Below are 25,358 nucleotides of genomic sequence, written 5' to 3'. Positions count from 1 at the left end.
TTTGTGGCAGTTTTTGGCAGAGAAAGATTATTTCTCATTATAAATCCTAGTCTGTTCCACTTTTGGATTTTTGTGCATTCACACACTACTGCTACATGTGGGTTGCAATCCAAGAAGAGGGAAGCATTTAAAATCCAACTGAAAGAATTTCAATGCTGTCTCTGAAAACTGTACATTTTTTTTTATAACTTCAAAGAAACACCTACTGACAGATTGTGAAGTAAATTCATGCTTATTAAGGTAGTGACATTTTCTTATTCTTAACATCTAGAGCTTTTTATTCTTATTGGCATGTTTTTGATAACCTGCTAAAATAGCATATAAGATACCTAAGAAATGAATCAAAGGTTTTGCTCCCCTACATTAATATAACTTATGAAGTCATTTTACAGTCTAACAAGTATCTTGGACTCAAGTGACTATGGATTTTGGAGAGGCTTCCAAAGAGTGGAAGAAAGGCCACTCCATCAGTGCCCCTCCAAGTATTTTAACTGTAATGAGAGGTTTTTTATATAGCTGATCTTTGTATGCAGCTCTTCAGAACATCTCAACGAGTAAAATGAAAAGAAAATCTGAAGGTCTAATCTCACTGTCTGCTACAGCTTGATGATGTAGTTCCAGATAAAGATAATAGAAATGTCTTACCTAGACCTCAGCATGAACTTGTAGCTTTAAGAATAAACACAAGAAACACTATATTACTGCTGTACCTGTAGTTTCTTTTATCTTGGGGATCCGATGGCATCCTTCTCTCAAAGTGCCAAAAAGTGGCTCAGCATTAATTGCTGAATGCACAACAGGCACCGTCATTCTGTGACACACGGCTTCGGGTTGCTGGTGCAGGTCCTTGTATGTCGTTCCATGGTTTGGAAGAATGGCAGCTCTTTCATCTGCTGGAACATAGGCAATGCCCTTCATTGACGGATCAGAGATGATGTGCTTACCATCAGAGGTACAAAGAGGGGATTCGACGGGGGTAGCACACGTGCTACTGCCTGTGCTGCATCCTGCATCCACTGAAGAGCACTGAGAGCTCTGCAGTGAGAAATGGCCTTCACTTTGCAGAGATGACATGCGCTTGGCCAAGTGATACTCACAAAGTCTAGCCACACTCTGCTCAGCTTCTGGAAGCTTTGAAGGATGGTCATCTGCAGATAAATCAGTATCTTCTGCATCATTTAGGTCTTTGGCTGAAGACACGGGTGTCATATCTGACAGGAAGTTTTCACCTTGGCTAAGCCCTGAGGTATCATCCTGATCCACCTCAGGATCCACTTCATCCTTACAGTCAGTTTCTGTTTTACCAAGGGCAGGAACTCTTGGAAAAGTCTTCCCATCACCTGTTTCTGGGCTTTGCTTATCTGCTGCCCCATCATCAGCAGCGTACCATCTTTGGCGAAAGGCAGTTCTCTCCACATTAAAAGTGCTTAGGCGCTGGTTGTCTCTTGCTGAAAGAGTTCCAAATTTAGCTTTTAGATCTTCATCAGACTCTGCTTTTTTATTTCCCTGTTGCTTTTTCACAGTAGCATTGCCATCAGAGGATGCTTTTACTTCGCTATCTGTCATCTTATTTTTCCTTTTACTAGTGCAAGAATATACCAAGGATCCCATGTGCAATTTGCTAAAATAATCAGTGACAGATTTTGTTTCCATGGTCTCTGGCTCCATTTCCATGTTATCGGAATGAAGAATCTGCTTTGAAGGCACAACTTTTGACTGTAGCTCAGCAGCCTGACCACCAGCCAAAGGCTGTGAGGGCTTCATGCCTGGCCCTCCAGCCTGATTCTTAGCGATGGGAAATTCAGTCTGTTCTTCCACAAGCGGTTGGTAGCCTTCACTTGTGGTCAAAAACATACGTGCAGTGTTTTCCGACTGCTTCTGTGCTGTGGCTAGTTCAGAGCTTTCAGTCATTTCAGAGGAATTTGTTTCATTGCCAGAATCTGAAGATGACTCAGGGCTATATGCTCGCAGGATAGCTACACCTGCAAGCCACAAAAAATAAGAGTCAATTAAATGACAGCAGCTGAGGCACCTGAATAAGTGACAAGCAAAAGGGAGTGTATTAGAGACAAAAATATTCTTTGTAAAAATAATCTGACTTTATTGCACAGTTCCCGAGACAGGTAGTTTAATAACAGTGGTGGCTCCATTAAATATGAAATACGATGTAAGCAAAATGATGGCAAAAAATAAAAGGAAAATTAAAAAAAAACCAAACCAACCCTCATGAAATGGAGTACTTCCAAAGCTAAATGGATGAGATGGAATGATTTTCAATGAATAAATGTAACTATGGTGAAAGAACCTGAATTGTCATTCGTCTGCTGTTCCTCTGAAGCAGCCAAAGCTTCTAGTGCTTGAAGTGTAGAGACTACAGCATCATCTATGCCCTTCTCACACTTCCCCTCTGTATTAGTAGGGACAGCATCGATAAGGGACACTGGAATGTCATCATTGCCTAGATTACTGTCTTGCTCCTTGTTGTCTCTAGGCTGTGTCGCTTGATTCTGAGAGTCTTCCTCATCTGAACTGTCCCTGAAGCCAGGTGGAGGAGCAGCAATGGCCATGTTTAAGGTATGCAAAAGGAAATCATCTTCATTGTCATCACCTTCCGGAGGTGGAAGTGAAGTCAAATCAATAATGTCATCACTAGAACCAGAAAGGCTGAGAAGAGCAGGCCTATTGATTTCTCCTACCATAATATCTTCTTCACAGCTTACTTCATCTTCATCTTCTGCATCATCTGTGTTTTCTGCATAACATATATCATGCAGCAAAGGCTCTTCTATCCCTTCCGCAGCTCCAAATATTTTACCATCACTTATAGTTGCGTAAACAGAATTTGTAGCAAACTGAATGCTTTCAGCATCTGGTGACAACTCCAGGCCTTTAATATCATTGGCATTGCTAAGATAAATGGCTCTTTGTTTATCTAGTACTTCTGGACTTTCATCCAAAAGCCTTTCATAGCCAAGAGTCTGAGGACTGATACCATCCAAGTTGGGATCTCCAAATATAAAGGAAACTTTTGCTCCCCTGGGAGAATCCTGTGCTTTCTTGCTAGGTTCCAAACCTGAGAGTGACAGCAGTGAAGGCTGGTTAAAATTTCTGCTTTCTTCTGGTTCAGCAGGGTCACTTTGCTTAGCCAGATGCTGATCAAATCCACCTGAATTATACGTATTTTCTATGTACAGATGTCTGTGTTCTTTTTGACATAACAGACTTTCGGAAACATCTACAGTCTTCTGCTTTGGATCAGCAAAGGACATTTGAGCCTCCTGATCTCCTTCAGCCAGGAAAGTGGTAGTTTTTGGTATACAGTTCCACTCAGAAGCAAGGATATTATGCTTCCCTCTATTTTCAGGTCCTATAGCATGGTGAAATAAAATCAACATTGTGAAATCAAAGAACAAAGTCATGTAATTTGTAAACAATCATTTGTTGATGCTGAATATTAAACACTCTGATAGGATAGCTGAGATATCAAATACTTCAGAAAAGTGCTTTCAAATTTTCCTCTGTTCTAAGTTAAATACCTGTTGACTTAATGACCTAAAGTTTAACTGGTACTTCTGTACTCAAAAACAAATCTAAACCTCAGCTAGGTACAAATGCTATTCCAGGCATAGCACATAACACAAAAGCAGCAGGTTTCTTCAACACTATATATATTCTGAAAAAAGAAATAATGATAATAATAAAATAATAACACTCACAGGGAGCGTGCATCTGTCTACTAGAGTACAAAGGAAATTTGACACACGGTTTATTTTACCATGAAGGTGCTATCATAGGCTGGGCATTAGAGGATTACAAAGCTGAATTGAATACTGTGCCACTAGGTCTGAGCCAGAAATCAGATCTCATTTGACACAGCCTTCTAGAGGTGCTCTAGCTTAAGTTGACTTCTGCTTTATACACTGGAGTGTGGTTAACATACTGTGAGATAAATACCTGTTTCTCGGCTCCCTGCATTTTTCTTGTTGGCCATGTTAAATATTGAACGCCTTGAGTCAACCAGCAGTCTGTAGTATCCAGCTGTCAGGCAGGCAAGATTCATTGCATCTGATGACTCCATCAGAAGAGTAATAGGCTAAGAAGAATACAATCAAGTTAAGGCTGTTCCTCCTCAATTTGTTTGTTGACAACACTATTACATTGGAGCAAAAGTACATCACAAACATGACACTGAAAGATACATGAGAGAATTTATTTTCCTCACTACTAATATCAAACAGTATAAAAAGTTTAGTGAAGATTGGAGTTGTAGGAGCATAGATATCTTACTCTGTCAAAAGCACTATTTAATGTTACTCTGCCAGTGAAGAACTTGGTACATTACGTGCTGGAGACTTGCAGTTGTATGGGAATCTGCTGCATCCCAGAAAATGTGGTGCACTAAGTATATGCAAAGAAGCATGACAGTTGAAGCAAACAGTCAGGGAAAGCTGAAGTTCATAAAAAACGACAGTCAGATTAAACCTATCCCTCTCTTATACTGCAAGAGAGGGACAGGTTAAAAGATTGCAGTGTTTGTGGCCTGGTGTTACTGAAAAGACAAGTGGTGAAAAAATAAGCAGATAAACAAAGATATTGGAGAAAGATCACCAGAAGGGTGACCAGCAAAGAAAACAAACACAAAACATTGTAAAAAAGAAGACAGTCCTAACAAAAAGTGAGACCTCATAGCTTTGAAAAACTGTGGCTGCCAGGATAGCAAGCATCGAACCCAACACATCCATGTGAAACATGCTTTTGTTCTTTTTTTTTTTTTTGCCATTATGTATATATTTTCTCACCTAAAAAGTTTGTTGAAATTTTTATATCTTTTCATACCAAAAGCTGTTCTCCTCAAATGTAATTTATAAGGTGGCTAGCCTCTACAACTCCTAGACAGGAAATAAAAATGAAGCCCTTACCATGATGCATAGACAGAAATTAGACCACAGACAACCCATCTTATCACTCACAGTTTGTAGTGACTCATACATAGTATGTGGACATTTGTGATAATTTATCATAATTTAGCATGCAGAGCCCACTGTCACAAGACAGATGTAAGGACCTATATCATTCATTCCTGGAGGAATGGATGCAACAAGGATGGCTCTCCAACCTACTCAACCCCTTACTAGTAAAAAGACAACTGATTCTGATGGAAGCTGTGGCCAAAACATAACTGATGATCACAGCTTACTACCAAACCCACAATAGGTCCAACATGTTTTTAAAAGCCTGTGCTACAGCATCTTAGGCCACAATGTTCCAGGCACCCTGAATGTTGTATAAACTGTTTTCAGCAATTTGGAAAAACATATGATTTTTTTTTTCCCCTTTAACCTATTTTTGCTACAGCTTGAGCATCTATTCAATATATGCTTCTTTCAAGGTATTCAACTATAGTTATTATAGTTGCTAACAATTATTAAACTTACAGTGGATTAATTAATCCCTGCTCTTTTGAGCAACTACTAAAATTGACATCTGAAATGCTACATTCATCTCAAATTTTTGACAGTGATTGGCAGAAATTGATGAACTCTGCAGAGCTCTCAGATTGCTGAAAACAATGCTGTGAAGTACCGTTAATCTGCAGAAAAGTCCTGTGACAGCTAAACTTTTATCGCCTGCTTCTGCCAAGTGAAACATGCTTGAGAACATATTTAAAGAAATAAAAATAAAATAAAAATCCAAACTGTCTGTTTGTTAAGAAAATAATATCATATATAACATATACTGGTACATTTTGAAGCTGGATATATGAACCTGCTACTTCAGGGTAAGTGAAAAGATGAAAACATCATTCAGAATACCTACCTGTGTGTGCCTGCATCTTCACAGAACATAGTCACAACCCCTACTTGTGCCCTACAGAGGCAACTTTTTGTCAGATTCCACCCAGAGCCTCCTAGATTTTAATTTTTTTAGTCAGTCTCTCTGGGTTTAAGGTCACATGTGTTGAAGTGCAAGGAGATGGGGATATGCACAATTTGCAAAAAGACAGTAACAGTATTATAATATATAACAACATAATACCATGGTAATGCATAATACTATGCCATACGGTGCTGCATATTGCATATGGGCAGATGGGAAGGATTTAATTTCTATATTACTTTCTCCATCAGTAAAAAGGTGATAATAGCTTTCTGACAAGAAGGCTATGAGTTTATCACAGTAATGCAGGCAAAGCAGCCTGAGATGTTACCATTGTTAAGTAAGGGGAAAGAGATGCTGTGTTCACCAACCTGTAAATTTCTCTTAAGTTGCTGTCAAAGAACATCTAGATTATTTACAACAATGTTTTTTTCATTACCTTAAATACAGAGAAACAGTTCCAGGTCAATATACCTAAAGCATTCAAAGCAAAAGCCTAGTAAAATGTTCCTCATGTGTGCTTTTTTGTGTATAGCTGGGTAAGCAAAAAGAACTGTTAGGTTCTATTTATTTTAATCAAATATTTAAGTTTCAAATATAATGAGAACTCTTCCTTCAATCTATGGTTATTCAGATTAATGCTCTAGAAAGTCTATGAAGCCTTTCACTTCAAAGCCAAATAGAAATGACACTAAAAATAACCAGGACAGTATAACATATAAAACTCCACTCATTTTGCCACTAGATGCCACACAGATGTGAAGGGTTAAGTGAGGATTAAAATAAATTAAATTACTATAGGTAGATGATGAGTATCTGTGAATACTGAACTGGAATTATAAAGGTTAAGCAAAAAACCCCATGCATTCTTACAGTTTATTTAATTGGCAACTGTTAAGTGGTTACTTGCAGTAAACTTTGTGGATATAATACTGGATTACAGGGGATATTGGTCCAGTGCCAATGGTAATTCTTTACTGGTAAAAATACTGTATATTACATTACAAGGAGCCTCAAAAGAAGGTAAATTTCATCATCACCTCTTCTTACCATGGCAATCCATGAAGATAATAACAAAGCAAGTTGCTGGGGGTCAGCTGGGGTCAGAGAAAAATCAAAGTAGAATTCAGGTACTGGAAAACACCAGCCTGGTATATTGTAGGCCCGACCTGTAGTATAAATGTACTGTGACCAAAAAAAGAGCTGAAAATATACTCTCAGAGTACTATTGGCATGAAAATGTTCAGAACAGCATAGCTGAGTCTAATACTCAAAGACAAAAACATTATTTAAACATGTTAAATCAACACAAATCAATAACAAACTTACTTTTACATCTAAGACATGCAGTTCAACTCTAACACTGCTTTCATCTTCTGTAAACATCTCAATTCTGTTCACGTGGCTGAAGTCGGCCAGGAGAGCCACAAGATTCGTTTTGGTGTTTATCACGTGGCTGATTCCGTACCGCGGCCCTACTAACAGAGTCACTTCTGAACGCTTTTCTCCCTGCTTCAGCAGAAAAAGAAAGAAAATGCAAGTAAAAAAACCATGACAGGTACTGCAGAGTGACAGAAATCACGACTCCCTTCTTTCAATTACATAGAGTTACATTTGCATGGCATTTCTACATTAAAGACTATTATGTTTTTACTAGATAGATATGATACACAAGAGCATACTTGATTCATAATTTTAAAAAAAGTAAAGGAAATTCTTGCTGGATGTTGATTGCACTCTAGATTTTAGGTGGATAGTTAGATGGACAGACGGTGAGTGGACTCTGCTTCTGTCAAAAGAAAAACTTTGTCATTAAGATTTTTCCAGACTAACAATTTTCGCATTTAATAGATAATCGGATGGCGTTATTTGCTAAGAAAGTGCTATCTATCTCCAAATTCCCAGTAAAATTTATATTATGACAGATATGTTATTTTCAAGATGAAAAGAAACAAAAAGTGATTTGGTTAAATTAAAAATGATTTTTAAGCATATTAATAGAACCTAAACTTCTAAAGAAACTTATATGATCCAGCTTTTGAAAAAAAAAAAAAAAGCATTAGCTAAATCAAGAGAAGAGACTTTTTTAAGAGAAATGTTACCACTAGTGTTGCCTTGAAGACACGCCCTCCATATAATCGGAGATCACTGAGAAACTTTAGATAATGCACCTTGGCTTGCAGAGCAGAGAGCTGAGAAAGGAGAAACAGGGGTAAGAGGTAGTTGTGGAAACCATCATATTATAAAATTCCGAAAAAAAAATGTATTTGTGTAATATAAAGAGAATGGTCTGCAATAACAGTTCTTTAGAGCCTGAAACTAAATCTTGAGATGCTTGAGCTTCAGACGAAGAGAAACGGTTTCGTTCTTAAAATTAATTTCTTGCTTGTTTAGTTAAAATGCACTGAGGACTTGGGAATGGGCAGATCAGAGCACTTCAAGAACATCCTGACTGCTTTAATGAAGGGAAAATGTTCAAGTACTCAGATTAAACATCTGTTCACTGAGGGATTTCAAGGCTAAGACAACAGCTTTCCATTCATAAACTCCATCAGTTCTTTAACGTTTATGTACCTATACTGAGAAGGAGAACAAAAAATTTTCATTTGTCAGCTATTTTACATTTTGCTAGGTACTTGTGTTTAGTGTATTATTCCAACTTGTTACTGCATTTCCTATTTTCGAAAATAACACTCTTCTGCTATGTTCAATAGGTATTAAATCAGAAAGCTAAATTCAGCACATCAACACATATGATCATGTCATGTTATACATGTCAGAATTTGTCTCCTCTTTTTTTCTTCTGAGCTTAAACTACCTACTTTAAAAAGAAAACTTGGAATACTTTATGTGATAGAAGGGAAACAAGAAATAGTTCATTTCATCAGTCTGAATCCAAAGCTTACACTTTCCTTGTGTAAATCCTTATATCTGGACTTTTAGAAGATAATATAAGAAAGTTTCATAAAATTTTCTAGTTTCATTCCAGTCACTGAATTTCTTATTCAAAATCTTAATCTCGAACAGCATTTTAAGGGCCCCTATCCTAAATTTTTCCTAGTCAAGGAAGAAATGGATCCAAAACAGAGTAAGCAGTGGTAATTCTTTGCCCTTTGCTTCACCAGGTGTTCACTTAGTGCAGAAATACACAAGGGTTGTAAAAAAAATCAGGAGAATCCTCAGAATTACAGCCTTCCCTTCACAAGAAGGAAGAGAAGACCCTAGAAAGAAATCAGTTAGTTCTTGTGTTAGTACCTACAAGTGAGACAGGAAGTGATGAAGAGTTCAGATGCTTTCTTTCTTAGACTTACTTGCTAAAAAAGCAGGTTGGCAGACAATACATTTCCAAAGTTCAAATCAAAAAGGATGAAGCAAACCCAACAAAGTCTGCTTGCTGCAGGAAGGGACTGTTGCAATACCTCTTCTAACCAAGAACCGATACTGGTATGCCACTGTAAGGCTTATCTTACACCTGTAAGGCCTGCAGCAGTGATGGCTTCCAAAACAACCCCAAATTTATACTACCAAGATAAATACTACGCACTTGGCATAATTTAGCTCTAGTTTTAACCGTATAGGAGGCAGGCAGTGTTTCAGCCTCTCCTCCTTAGGTTGAACACATAGGGCTATGTTCACAGTCACAACGTGCTCTGAAACCTTCAAGCAGGATTTCTGCTGATCACAATGAGCCTTAGCTCAGGCACCAGCTGTTTGGAGGTTTTTTGGTTCAGAAACAAAGTGTCACGAAGCAGGATTCAGCTCAGTTTGTGTCTCAACTAGTCACTCGTAGGTTCTTTTTATAGCCCATGAAGAGAAATAAGCATTTCTAGGACACAAGCAATCTGACCTATTTTTGGTTCTGAATGTGGGATGAAATGAATTGCTCCCTGGAAGTGCCTATTTCTCTCCATTGACTACAAATGAGAATATGACCTGCACTAAGAAACTACATTATGGTGTCTAAAAGCAGTCTCAGCTGCATGTAACAAAGGCATTTCTCAGAGACATTGTCTTATCCATGTTTTTTTCCAGCTGAAGTGAAAGCTTAGTGCTAAGAAAAGCATTTTACAACAGCAAGGAGGGTCATTTACTGCAAGGACCATCATCTATCCAGTTAGATCTTGGCCAGCGAAAAGTCTTTCTCTACAGTGTAACAGAAAACAATCTGAAAAACAGCATTTATGTCAGATGAGAACATCAGAGAGAGACCAAAAACTTTCCTAGAAAATCTGCCATTCATAGAAAGCACTAAGTTAATTATATAAATAAATAAATAAATAAATAAATAAATGGTTATCATATATGAAGTATTAATAATCAGTTCTCCGTCATTCTCAAGATAAGAAGATAGTTTAGCTGGGGCGTAATTAATTATTTTTAATAGTTCTTGGCTTTGTTGCTCCAGCACCCAAATATAAATCTCTGAAAATATAGTGGCTAGGTGTTTTTCCAAAGGATTAGCTTTAAATGTGTCCCATGCATGCCACACTTTTGTTCTTTAAAACATATTTTCCATTAAGATGCAAATGTAATACCTTCTTGCCTGGAGGAACTAGGTTTTGATTTGCTTTGACAAGGTGGGAAAGTGCTTTCTTTATGTTCTTTTCTTTCATGCTTTGCAGCACAGCAGATGGAAGAAAAGTCTCTAATCCCCATTCTTTTCTGCAATAAAAGGCATATATTTAATTTCACATTCCTGTGATGATTATTTATCTAAAGACTGGTGACTACGATGCCAAGTGAGTGATTACCTGAAAACAGAAGGAGAGTTGATCAAGTCCGGAGTTTTTGCAATAACATGTTATTTCTTAAACTTAAACAATTTATTTCTTATAAAAAAAGATATTTTAAAATGCTAAATAATCTCTCTACCCCTTCTATCTCTTCAGTCATGCCATTCAGAAACGAATGTTTAGGTTTGATATCTAAGTCCATGTAAACACCACTTGATTACATTGACAAGTACGATTACAGAATTAAAACAGCAGATTATTAAACAATGTAATGTCAGATTTAATTTTACTTTATTGGTTTCTTTTAGAACATGGAAATCAAAGCCATTATCTTTTCACCTTTATATTTGGGGTAGGGAGGGCTGGGTCCTCCTCTAAATGCAACCAAATTGCCTCCACTTACTAAATTAGTTTTCTGCTTGAAGCGCTCCTTTTAACAGAAGACCAATTCTTCACTTGTAACTATTTTTGCAGATTCATTAATAGGATAGAATATAGCATTGTCTTCAATATGATGGATAAACTCTACCAGATTGAGTGTGTAATGGTTATTATTTCCATTCTTCAAGCAAACTAAGCAACAACAACAGAAGTTTAGGGCTTGGGGTTTTTATTTTGTTGTGGGGTTTTGTTGCCTTTTTTTTTTTTAATTTTAAATCAAAGCAGATATACACACATTTGCACTTTCCAATTTTTTTTTTTGTTGCAGTTATATATATATGTGATGTCATACATAAGACAGGTGCCTACTGGAGTATTTCTGCATTTAAGAAATATTACAAACCCCAGTCTATGACCTACTGTCTTCTGAACTGAGCAATAATCTGAATCTTACTATAATAATCTCTACTAAAACTTTAGGATATAGACCTTATAAACATAGATCTTAAATCACTAACAGCAAATCAGCTACTCATATTTACATTTATAGTCTATTTTACATTCCTAAGCAGATGATCAAAAGGTAAACAGACCAAAGGGACAAGATGTACCACTCTTAACACACCTGAATTAATTTCAGTGACAAAGAACAAACCTAAATTGGTGCATGCATGCAGTCATGCTAAAGAAACAACCTTAAAGAATCTTTAAGTTACTCCTAATGTTTCACTTTCAATGAACACATAGCATTCTCAACTTACTCTATGTATTTGAGGGAGATTTTCTGAGTTTGCTTGGTGGTCACAGTTGCAATATACATTTGTAATGCAGCCAACCGCAGGGCAATGTCATATTTCAGTTCTGGTCCAAATCTTTCCTGGACCACATCGTTACAGCTCTGCCAAAGAACCAGTAGAGGGAGCATCACGTTAAAAAATCTTGCATTAAAAATAAATTACTGGGGTTTTTTTGGTATCTTTTTTTGGTTTTGTTTTGTTTTTTTTTTTTTTTTTTAACTAACACTTCATGAAAAGTAACCCCTAAGTCAGAAGCAGGACTATGTTTTTGCTTTCAGAGATGTCACATATTCACAACACGGGCACTAATGAAGAATACCAGTACTTCTGCCAAAGAGCAAAAGGCATGATTATTTTGACCTAAGCTCTCCCCAGCCTTCCTAGAGAGAAGAGTAATCCTCCATCACAAAAAGTGCTTGGAGGGTATCAGCATATCTGGACTCAGGGTAGCAGGATTATACCTGATGACATACTCAGGGGAACCACATTGCTTGTACATCAGTTTAGCCATCCACTTTACTGGAACCTCCTTTACAGACATAATTTCTGTCTGATATTACAGTACCATAAATAATTATTAACAATTAATTCAGCTTCATTCTTCTCTAAAGCAAATATATTTTGGAAAGATATCAAAGCATTACTACTTGGAGAGACTTATGAAGAAAGAGGACTTTGTAGATGACAGGGATTTTGCATATTCCCCAAGTGGATTGATTTGCTTTATGCAGCAGTAATAAAAGCCAGAATTCACTTTAACCATGCTTTTCTATGTGAAGATGTAAATTTATATATATAGTCAGTATATTTTTTAATTCTCCTTTATGCTAGCAATGGCTGCACTTTCACTTACCTGTACATAGAGATATTCAAAAGCAACTGGATCTCTTCTTAAAAGATCAATGGGATCCTTTGGGACAAAGCTAATCCTGAAAAGACATCTCATCTTATGCGAGCTTGGCCTTTGGGTCACCTAGGACAGTGCAATAATAATATTAGAGCTTGGCACCCCTGGCTGAGCAACAGGGTCTATAGTCTTGGGCTATGTTACCCTGCTCCAGAGCCCTGTGGTAGCAAGACAGATAATTCTGCCCAAAAAAAAGAGTTTTGCCATGGGCTACTTATTAAGTTCTTCACCTAAGAACATCATAGATATAATGTTGTGGAAGGACTTTTAGACTCATACAGGCATGACTGCCTGATACAACTCATCCTCAAAGCAACAGAATTCACTCAAAACCAGGCTGAAATGACAGAGAAAACAGATCTTAACAAAAACTATCCAAGTGAAATGCAAACTGAGTTGAGCTTCAGGAGGACTAAAATACTCATACACGAGAAGACTTAGGTATCTGGGGAGAGGTCACATTTTATTTCTTAGACTGTCTGAGAGCACAGGTGAGACCCAACTTGGAAGCTATTACTCTCACTTTCTCTTGCTTGTTTTAACTCATTAGGCAAATTGAGACAAATTAGGTCTTTTTCCTGGGTCATTCTGGATTAAGAGATCTACTCCATAACTTCTGACTGAGGTCCAATACATTAAAAAATTAAAAAGTCTGCTTTGTGTGTTGGTCAGCAAAACTTTTTTAAGCATCTAACTCTGTAATCTGGGTATATTCACAGGAAACCACTGCCTAGCAAAGGAATAATTGGATAAAAGGGTAACAATCCAAACCCACCACTGTAAGTCATGGTCAGCAGCAACATTATAATGGTGAATTAAAATATTGCTGATTTTACAGAAACTTCAAAGAAGAAACCCTCGGCATTAATGTAGTTTATGTAATTCATTCAATTAATCTAATGCAGTTAGAGAGCTGGGGTACTTTATAATCAACATCTTTACTTGACAAAACTATACTTTTAAAAATCTTCAATGAAGTCTCTGTCTTGCTCAAACAATTTCCAAAAGGTCTGTTTATTTCACATTGTCTCACCTCTTTCCTAAGCATATAGACATATTCTGTACATATTAATAAAAGCTACAGATGGGATTTTTGAAAAGCTCACTCATATATCAGCTTTCTGATTTCAGTGAGAATTTTACCAATAACTTCAAGGAGATGGTTAGGCTAGGAGGACAAGTTTTGAGTATTTCTGGATATTGTGGAATCCCTGGGTAGCTTATACCCACAAGAAAAGAATGTTAACAAGGCGAAAGCAAGTACTTAAAGGTTAGAAAATGCTAAAAAGACGCTTATCTGGTAAACTAAGCTCCTTCACACCACTACACAGATTCTAGTTATAATTACAGGGATTCTGTCATTTAAATTAAGTATTTTCCACATCTAAGGATCCATTTCTCCTTTTTCCTTCTTCTTCCAATTTAACTGAAATTTTAAAAAATACTGCTGTTTTCCTGAAACACAGAAATATAATAGAAAATTTCAGGCTAAAAAATTTGGCAATATGATAAGCAGATAAAATCAGAATACTCTGCTGGTAACTGTGAAGCAACTTTAACTTTAGTCACACTTCCGTAATCTAAGGAAGAAAGTCACACCAACATTTTCTGTGTCACAATTCATCATCACTGAAGTGACATAACATACCTCTGTGTAAACAAGCCAAACTTGACTTCATCAGAAAGAGGACTATTCCCTGTCACACAGATACAGATCTGCATAATCAGATTGGAACAAAACATCAAAATAAGGCTTTTAAAGAAATTTGGTCAGACTGTGGTTCTCAGAATTGTTACCATGGATTTACCAGCTGTTGAGTATGTTCACTAGCTGGGCCTCATATGATATGAAAAGGTTAGATAAGTATTTTTCAGATTTCAGTCTGATTTTTTAATTCTTAATATTTTTGAAAGGCCAAATCATGCAATGAAATATGATGTTTTTATAACAGAAAATTCCTGTGAGAACCTTATTCTTACAATCACATCTAAACATGCTAGCTATTTGATAGACTGTATCAAACTATAAGGCTTGAAGCTCACTCAGTTGAGTGATGAAAAAGATGGATAATTTACTGATTAACCCATCTCATTAATATCTGTTTCCATATACCATTGTACAAACCTGAGTTAGAGTCTCTTGTTCGTGTAGCAAAAGGAGTTTCGTTCCAGATCCTTCAACTCTCTGTTCCAGCATTAGGGAGAAGTGTTCAATACACTTGATGGAAAGCTTTTCTTGAAGTGTTAAGATGACATCCTAATTAACAAAGGGTTTATAAAAAGTACTTAAATTCATGAAATGCTTGGGACACAGTTCCTCAGTGCCACACACCCTGTATGTACCCAGAACAGGGCAGAAGCCCAGGCTTTGTGCCTGTTTTGCACAAAGTTTCCAGGACATCACAACCATTCCTCAAACATCCCCAAGATGGTAACAGATATGAACATGAGAAATACATAAATGGGATTGCTGGGAATGGACAACATTCTGCTTGTGGTTTAATACGCAAATTATATCAGTGTGGATCTTAAATCATATCTTTCTCTCTCGAAATAGAACCCATCAGCAAAGGAGAGATCGTCTTATCACTATTCTCTTCCCTTTGGTGGGGCCACGCCATCAAGCAGTCAACCCAAATTTATGAGTTCAACAGCAAAAAAATAAAATTAAATGAATGGCCTTTATTTGTTCTTATGGCAAAGAGGTCTTTTTAAAGCTCACTTCTTGAGTTTTAAATGCTGACAGAAAAGTCAGTGATGACAATATCTCTGCAGAACAATAGCTCTAAACTGATGGACCATATCAATTTTTAGAGACTCCTGATTAGCTCTTTTCACACTGAACTATGACTAAGGATAGTTAATTTGAGAGCAACTGTATCTAAGATAACAGCTAAACAGACCTCTTCACAAAACCATTCAACCAATCCCTACCTTACTTTCATAACGCTTTGTAAATGTGTGCAGATTATTAATATCGTTTGTCAAGGTATCTTTTACTTAAGGAATACTGTAGGAAAAAGAAATACATAATAACCCATCATTTAGAAATAGTTTCACAGTATGTTGGTGACAAGATTAAAACATTTCCTTCCATCTGAAAGATTTCCAGATATACGTAAGTATCCAGATGGATAGGACTTACTAAGGAGATCATGACGAATTGTAATTCAAGTGTTTTAACATAATTTAGGAAGATTAATTGATCAATTACAGCGTGTTTATGGAAAATCAAGACCAAACTGGTGGAAGGATGAAAAAATGTATGTGGGATGATGGGGACAGCTCTCTACAGTGTAGAGAATATAAGACAGCATTAATGAATTGCAAGCTATCACTCAAAATAACGGAGGCTAATACTATACCATTCTGACTATAAGATTAAAGTAATCTTAATCTTAATCAATGGGGAATTTATTACTCACACATTGAATCTACTTTTATTTATACTTCTAAACTGTGCTAAAAGACTATGGGCACAACAGTAACATGAAGCGGCACAATACTAAATATAAGCTTTTAAGGTAGTAATGGCACTGCACCACTAGCTCTTCTGGACCTTTTAAAATATGAGGCTAAGGCACACAGCCTGTGAATTACTGCACTAAAGTTTTTGCTAGATATGCTCTCATCTGAAAACTTAAGAGGCAGCCCAGGTGCTATGACCCAACAATATGGAAAGTGAGGACTGCAGGTTAGCTGCTGCTTGCACCCTCCTTTTTAAGGGGTGAACTACTGGACTGATAGAGGTGAAAAAACCCCCTCCATTTACCTGCACTCACCTGGGACATGTCACCCCAGTTAAGCAAAGAAGCAACAATCCACAACCACCCCTCCACATTGAGGAATGTACACACACATGCAAGAATATATGAATAAATTATGAAATATTATGAATATATAAATGACATGCATGTCATTTATAGCTGTGCAGGCCTCAGAATATATAATTGCCTGAATTATATGCAAAGGAAATTATTCCTACAAGCAGTCAAAATGACTAAGTTCAAAGCAGGTTTGCAACATCAATACAGCTAGGCAACTAAGGTCACATGGTTATGTGCCAATGACTTCAGATTTGACATTTGGTCTGATAGTACATGACACATCCATGACAAAACTACTGAAAATGAATGTAATGTGATGGCCAAAGACTGGTCTTCAGGGACAAAACATCCCTGGAATAGGTTGGTTGTTTATATGCTCATAACAGAAAATACTATAACGTGGGCTCATGTGCCTTAGAAGGGTATGGAGACCTCACTAGCTACATGAGTAATGTCTCCTCCTTCTTCTCCAGCCAAATTTTCAAATGGACTCAAGGAATTCAGTATCCATGGATGTATGCTTGTATCCATGCCTGCATCCAACTTATGCCTAAGGCATTTATGCTACAATTATTAAAAAATGTTGCATCCCATTTTTAAGTGTGACTCTAGCATCTGTTTTACCATCAGACTGGAGTAAAATTCTTGTCTGCCTTAGTAAATAACTGTAACTGATTGAGCATGCTGCTGTATCGCAGTGAGCACAAAGGCAGCCTTTCTTCAAAGATGCCTGGTTTTACAATCCCTTAATTGTCACAAAAGCCAGCGCCTCCAGTCTTCATCAATCATTCCCACCCATGCCCCTCTCATGTCTCGGTGTCCCAAGCATGCATGCAACCATGCAGTGAGCTAGATTTGGTAACCAATCCGTGTTGAAACTATCTTCCCCAAACAATAATGCTATCCCTACTGCTTACCATGCTACTCCAAGGCTCTCACTGACACTGGTGATGCCTCTGATTTAGGAACCCAAATGGAACAATGTCACAGACATTCCCTGGCAGATTCAGTTTTGTGCCAGGGCTTTACCTTTTTATTCCTGCATGTGGAATGTGCTATGAAAAGTGCAAAGGGCACTGCACTGAGACGAGTAATTTATCACTGGCATAACCCTACAATATCCTATCCTAAGTTCACTGAATGATAAGCCAGATGATATTCAATCAGCAACCAACATCTTAATCTTCTTAGCTCCTGACTTTTGCTGACAAATCATGCTGGTGTTTGGCACCATATCAAAATGATACAAGCACACGATTTTGATTGTGCTCCAAGCACAGTAAAATCATCCCTTCTTTTTCACTGACAATAAAATATGTTCTTAAGAGCAGAAAAATGGACCAAATCCTAATTATTTCTGAACTAAGAGTCCAGCCCAAACTGAACACACCAGTAATTTTGTTCTTAAAGCATTCCAAGTAAATGATAATTACTTAAGGTCTCATACAAAGGTATAACTGGCTTACCTTTATTGAAGTGCTGCAGTCAAAACGAAAAGATTTGGTTTGTCCATTTTCAAGATACACCTTTAGAACATTTGGCATGAAAAGAAGCGAGTTGTCCTTAACTGTTTCCTGTCAAGCAAATTAGTGAATCAGATTACAACATGCAACAAGAGAAAGATAAATGTTGTTCTATCGAGAAGTACATCATTCTGATGGAAAAGCAAAAACTGAGAAGGAAGGTGTTGGCCCAAACTGAAAGCAGAAATATCAGTGGGGTCCAGCCATGCTCATTACAGCTGCCCTCCATAGGTTCCTGTCCTGGAAAAATATAACTGTTCACATACATTTTATGTCTGGCTTGGAGTACTCACTTTACCCAAATAGTATCTCTCTGACAATAAATATGTCCTCTGAAGTTTAAACATTTTCACTAAAACAGAAAAATGGATTACTGTTTCTCTGAATGTAGTGAGCTATTTAGTGTCTTCAATCTGAAAAATGGAAACTATGGTTTATTAGTAAGGATTACAGTCAAGGTGTTTAACATTTTCTTTATAGGTGGATATTAAATGCTGATTTCTTTCATCACTTAAGAAGAGCAACATAGAACATTGCTACCTAATTTGATGATTCATAACCAGTATAGCAAAATAAAGAGGAAAAAGGAAGGGAAACAAATCTTGGGAGATTTTGTTTGCTTCTTTTTATTTTAAAAAGCAGAAATTGCTTCAGAACAAATGCAGTATCAATTTATGTTTGGAAGACAGTTGGCTAAAAACATCAGTGTGGAATGATGCTGTGGAAAATCATGAAAATGAGCTGGGAGTTCATGTCTAAGGAGGAGTTCAGTAACTCTCAAAGGGAGGCTGATGTTGCCTGAGGTCTGGAAACAATAAATTCAAGGAGATTAAACAAATTTTAAAGGAGTCTGTGAGGTAATCAGTTTTCCTGACGTGGTACCTCTCTTGAGCTTATGGGTTTTATGAAAACAAAAGCTGATCCGAAAAAAACAACACAAAAACACTATCAAGACTACAAAGACACACATATGTGCTATCACCACAAAACTCATTCACTAGCATCTTAATTTTATTTTAAGGGAGAATTTTTTCATAAAATTATGGGCCCAATGAACTTAAAAAAAAGATCTTTGGAAAACTTCAGAAACAGAAAAATCCTTCTCTTTGCAAGCCTGTCACCATTTTTCCTGCCATGTAATTACCTCCCTTTGCAGGCTTGAGCTGTACCTTTGGATGAAATGCTCAATCCCTTCTGAGGTTAAATAGCTGAATACTCACCGACACCTGGCCATTGATAATTACTTCTTCAGAGAAGCGCACTTTGACAGGATTGGACTTCAATCTTGCCTTTTTTGCAGCACTAATAAAAGCTGATTTAGGAGACTGGAAGAAAAGATGATGACAAAATATATCACATAACTTCAAATTAAAAGCTTTCTTTCCACCTTCTGTGCATAAAGCAACATTTTGCATACAGAGGAATGGAAATACAGTCAAACCATACTGCATCCTGAGGTAATCTATATGTACATACACATAAGGAAACACCAGTGCATACTGAACATACTGAAAATTATCCCACTGTTAGACTAGACCGATGAGAAGGGCTCTCAGTGCACACACAAATTCCTGTAGTGCTCCCACTATCACTGCTGTCACCCAACCTTGTCTGCATGAAGGGACACTGACCAGTGACCTACCAGTGACCCTTTCTTCACAGACTGCATGGAAAATGTCTGCATAATCTGGGATCAACTGGATAGACATACACATGACTTTTGCCAAAAAAGTGTCTGGGAGGTCTTCAAATGCAGTGGCATCTCACCGCATTTGTCCACTTCAAAACACAAGTGAAAGCCACCAAGAAGCACCTGCAAGCCATCAAACTTCCCCTGAAGGTTATCTCCTAAACACACCCTGTGCAAGGCATGCCTTCAATATTGACATATTGTAGGGCTTCATGGATTAGAAGTGTAGAAGCATTCTGAATTTTCTTCTGAGACCTACTTGACTTCTACCTACTACATTATGCAATGGGTTCACCTGTTTTCAGCCCCTGGGAAAAAAAAAATCTCCTCACTTGAGAAATTTGAATAAAAATTCCTTTTTAGTAGCAAATGAAATATTCACAGTCAATGGGATTTCCATTTTCAGCAGCAGAAGTGAGGTTGGTTTATTCTCAGATCAGTTACCAACACAGAGCTTCTGGCACTGCCTCATTTCATAACCATGACATTAGGCAATGGAAGACTTTTCTCACTCTGGCTGAAAGTCACTGGGCTCTTTTGGGCCAGGTTTTGATCCATTTGTTTTGTGAAAATATGAATTAAGAATTTCAGAATCCTACTCTAAGTCCCAAGGAGTGGTCTTTTTAGTTTTGAATGAATAAAGACTTAAGTCATGTTGGTTTGCCTGTGAGAAATAAGCGGAAGCACAAGTGGTGATGATCAATGTGGCATGAGAGCTGTCCTTGCAAACATGGGAAGTCTTGTTATTATCACTCAAATTCTGACTCAACTAACAATCTGCAGGAGTAATGGAGTAGTACAAGGCTATGTGCTCCTCTGTTTCTGTCTCTGCTCTCTGCTGAAACTGCTTTAAAAGTTATTTTCTTGTGATGCAGAAGCCTTGTTTCTAGTAACTAGCAAGAAGAAGTCTAGCTCATTTCTAGCATGCCTCCAGTATATCATCACACTGAAAACATGGTAACTATTACCATAAGCTCAGTATCAACCAGTGAACAAGGAATGAACACTGCCACATTCTCCCAGGAAATATCAGAGACATCCAGTAATTCCTGAGGCACAATATAGAACCAAGAAATAAAAGGAAATGCTTCTTTGTTTTCACAGGTCATTCTTTCTTACCTCTCTAGAACATATGACCACACAATAATAAATAATTGTAAATATCAGAAAATTCAACCCCGTGAACAAACAAAGCCCAGCCTCCAGAGTCGTTGCTGAAAAAAGTGGAAGATCCCCAGAGGTTTTGAAACAACCTCTCCCACAAAAAAAAAAAAAAAAAAAAAAAAAAAAGGCATGAAAAAATAACAATAGTGTCTCAGGGTGTGGGACCCTGTTGATTTCTTCAGCAAGAGGGCACAACGTGGAAATGCTGAAGCAGTTTAAATACTGTCCTCTGGAGATTAATTGCTAGAAAGAAACAGTATAAAATGGTACCATGATTAATACAAGAACTCTAGACATGCCTTCTCTAATTTCCTTCCTCTCCATGTAGTCCCCTTCTGCAATTTGTAAGGGGGATGGTCTATTTGGCACCCAAATAATAGATTGCAAACTGTTGATTCCACTGCCACAGGGCAGCACAGCAGCAGGATTAGGCTACTGGCTTTCCCTTGCAAGAACATGGGGAAAAGATTGGCTCTCACTTACTATTCTTGCTGATCGAATCTCTGTACTGTTGCTTGCTCTTATTACAGATGAGTCACCAGTCTGGCCTCTCTCAACAGGCAGACTGCCAAATGTTTTCTGGATTCTGGCAAGGTTATTCTCATACAGCAAATACGGCAAACCACTATGTGTCCCTATTGCTCTCTACAACCTTTCTTTTTCTTTCTACAACCTCAAAAGTCACTTGCAAGAGGCATAAACATGTAAATTATGTTATTGCAAAAATGCAATGGGAGAGTTTAGGACAACTAAAGATTTGAACATATGTGGGTTCCCGAGAGCCTCTCTGGATTGTGGGGTGTAATATACCCATTGCACAGCCAGGGGAGCCCACCACAGTTACCACAAAACCTGGTGCTTCATTTCCACTTTTGCTGTGGTGACATGGGAAGGACTCTGGCCCTTTGCCAGGCACTCTGGGTGAGCCTGAAGCAGATTGTTTTCCAAAAAGCTCCAAACTATAAACCAGGGGTGTAAGAAAATTAAACAGCTGCGCCATGTATTTGGAAGAACATTCTCTTCTGGTTAAAGGATTGAGTGATAGCACGGCTTTTGCATTTAATTGCGCAATGTCATTGTTTCTACCTCTCATCAACTTGACACTTGACATTTTTTCTTTGGGAATAGAAGTGTTTCCAAAGGATGTGCAAATACCTAGGAAAACGGTTGGGTGTGATTGTCAGAACTCACTTGTCTAACAAAGCCTCAGCAAGATGATGTGCAGCTCAATTGTATTTTAATGTCTTAGGTTTGTAGAAGAATGCTATCACCTAATGATTCTCATAGCGCCAGGTTCATTTATTTCTGATGCTTTGTGTTTTAGCCAAATGGATGCCATTATTCTCAGTTAATGACCTTAAGCAGGAGGTGTTTACACTAATGCAGGACATATATCACTGCAAGTAAAGTATTTGCATTATCACAGATAAAAACAGCTTAATTAGAGTGACTTTTGCAAAATGAGGGCGCACATTTTAACAAGGAGTCAAAATAACTCAAAACCCCTCAAACTTTACTCTGTGTGACCTAAGCCCTGTTTCCTATTAGAAGCTGAAATTTATCAGGATTTTAAATAATTTTTATTTGTTTACAAAGAATTCAAAGGAGAAAATCAGCTGATGATTTCAACACTACCTGGAGAAACTGCTAACAAGGAAAATGAGGCACTGCACAGAGATGTGCTTGGAGGAAATAATAGTGAAGACCTAGAACCTACTTTGAACCATGCTTAGAGTGACTCCAATCAATGGGCTTCCCATCAGCATGGTCAGAACACAAAAGATTGCAGAGCAGGCTTTCAGGAAAATGTTACTTTCTCATTTTCTAGACTTCTCAAAATTAGATCCTATATTTGTCAGCAGCATTACAGTGGGTCATTTATTGATAGATTTTAGAAAAAATATCGTACACTATGAGAGAAACTTTTTTGATGAAAATAAAAATGTCTGGTTCTTCATCCACTTTTGCAGGTACACTATAATTTGGGGGAGATTGCAAAGGAAGTGGTTTTCATTTGCTGAAAAAGCCCCTTTGAGTGCTCTTACCAGTAGAGGTGCTGCAATAGCAAAACCTTTACTCATGCTAAAGAAAAAGAAGGATCTAGTATCTAGAAGAGCACAGTGTAGTACTGAGATATCATAAAGAAATAGAATGACAGCAGTATAGGACAATCACAAGGTTAAAAGAAACCTTCTCTGTGACAGTAAGCATCAAAATTAGAAATACTACATTTAAAATGACAGAAATACTATCGTTTTACAATAGTCACAGAGTGTATATGCAATAAATTTTACTTGTTACTTAAAAATAGTCATTAGTTTAATATAAAATATTAAGTTTGCTAGCAAATAAGGAAAAAAATTGCGTAAGTGCAAAAAGTGTGTTGACTTTTTGGTTCACTGCTAACAGCAATTACAAGCACCACTATTTAACAAGCAAATAAAAGGTGAGTAAGAGGAAGAATTACATTTATTAAGTGGAACAGGACATAATGCCCAAAGGCAAACTAAATATGGTAATTCATAACTGCGAACAAGGCTGAAAAGACTATACTGGCTCACAAGTGCATTGTAGAAGAGCAAGTAAGGACATGGAAGAAATAATGTGGACAAGTTTTACCACACAGTAATTTGTGACAACCACATGGCACTGACAGATCATCATCAGGAGTATTTCTTTGTTAAAATCTTGGCACAAATTTATTTGCTGGAATAGTGGTCAGATCTGGGTTCCCTCTTAAAAAGTTGGCAATCTATCATAGACAATTGCATTTAATTATTTGCATTATTTATATTTTACCATTTTAGATGGTAGTCTAAATCAACAGTCTGATCATTAGTCCCACAAACTCTCAATAAGGTTGTTGCCACAATCATTACAATCCATATATGTTATTTATTGTAGTTTTTCTGCAACTGTTGTGTCTCAGAAGTATAACCATGTTAAAACAAGAAGCATCTCTTTAAAAACAGAATACGATCCTATCTTTTTCCTGTTGCAAAACTTAATGCACAGCAAAATTGCCATAAATCTCAGCTGGGCCTGGACTTCATCCAAGGAGCTTAAGAGATTAATCATGAAAGCAACCTATCAAATGATCTCTGCACATAAAATCTGAAAGGATATCAAACAGGCAAGTCATTTGATTTAAGTAATGTTTAAAACTTAATAAGGCAACAATCAGAATGATAGTTCACTTACAGAATAAAACAGTCAGAAATTATAATCAAATGCTATACTTCCAGAAATCAAAACTCTGAACTGCTTTAACTGCTTGAGCTGCTCAGTGACCTCCTTAGGAGCACTGATGATAAGAACCTAGCAGGGATTTGTATATTGATGGAAAGAAAAAGATAGCCTAATGCTTTGGCTTGGTCATAATTAAAATGAAATTTTAATGTGCTTTAATGTGTTTAAGCATTAAACAAAACCGAATGCATTTAAGCAAAAATGATCCACAAAAGCCTTCAAAGAGTGCTAAGTGAACTACAGAGTACTATAAATCTAGATTGTGTCTACTTTCACCTGCAATCATAAAGGATGGTTACTTAAATGCAAAATCAAAACACACTCTAAACAGCACAAATAAAACCAATTAAGAAATAGCACTTTTGTAATCCATCTTGGCAGATTTTTTTTTCATGCAGTGGTAGAGGGAAAATCACCATCAAGAATAGAGATCAATGAAATGTTTGTAGAGATGTATTTCTGCCAAGAATGGGGAAGAAATTCAGTATTTATTTAAAAGTTCTTATTTTCTTTGTCTGCTTTCTACTTCATCATCCCAGTTTTATTGGCAAAATAGTAAAAGGAAACATGGAGGAGGCAAAATTAAACAAATGGGGAAAATATACGTGCATCATAATTTTTGAAGGCATAAATATTATTTCCAAACTGTATGGCAAATTGTATTTTTCAGAGGATCCCTTGCACAGAAGACCAGGACAGGATACACAGCTGGCCTGCAGCTACACCCAGGGGTTGCAAGGCTGAAAGAGATGCCAACAGGCTCAGGCACTACTGACAGCAATGGTGTGGCAGTGTGAGGGCCAGTATGGACCAGATGTTCAAAGTGACTCAGGAGCGCCAAGGCAACCTTGTGGCCCAAGGTTTGCATAAACTGGGGGGTCCTGCACTGCTTCAGGGACAAAACTTGGCTGCACACACTGGCATCATCTCAACTGTCCCACATCCCTGCAGACACCCTTGCTTCCACTGCAGAAAAACTTGAAGTTGAAAGCAGTAAGGGCAGAATGCTCTAAATCAATAAGACCCTGGTCTGGACAGGCAGGGAGGTACAATAATTCTGCATGGATGAGATCTGCCAGGTGCAACAGTCCTGCAGCCACGGCCCTCCCAACCAGTTCATTTCACTAAGCATCCCAACTTTGGGATAAAAATGGGTCAATTAAAGCTAGCACCAACATGCAGGCATTAATCTCATCTTCTACCTGCTCTG

The 25,358-nt window shown here is 37.4% G+C and overlaps 1 protein-coding gene across 1 annotated transcript in view; it reads right to left on the bottom strand.

Annotated features, from left to right (window-relative positions):
- The window catches only part of FRMPD4 (FERM and PDZ domain containing 4), a 301,877-nt gene that overhangs the window by 2,738 nt on the left and 273,781 nt on the right, over positions 1–25,358 (bottom strand). The window contains 11 exon segments of the mRNA XM_066176819.1: positions 711–1,982; positions 2,306–3,367; positions 3,955–4,093; positions 7,207–7,389; positions 7,980–8,069; positions 10,413–10,539; positions 11,753–11,889; positions 12,642–12,761; positions 14,821–14,952; positions 17,989–18,096; positions 19,266–19,370. Of these exon segments, the coding sequence (XP_066032916.1) occupies positions 711–1,982; positions 2,306–3,367; positions 3,955–4,093; positions 7,207–7,389; positions 7,980–8,069; positions 10,413–10,539; positions 11,753–11,889; positions 12,642–12,761; positions 14,821–14,952; positions 17,989–18,096; positions 19,266–19,370 (3,475 nt within the window).

Source organism: Chamaea fasciata, unplaced genomic scaffold, assembly GCF_029207755.1.
Source record: "Chamaea fasciata isolate MVZ Bird 193981 ecotype frontalis unplaced genomic scaffold, bChaFas1.0.hap1 SCAF_2, whole genome shotgun sequence".
Lineage (NCBI taxonomy): Eukaryota > Metazoa > Chordata > Aves > Passeriformes > Sylviidae > Chamaea > Chamaea fasciata.
This window is presented reverse-complemented; position numbering and strand designations above follow the sequence as displayed.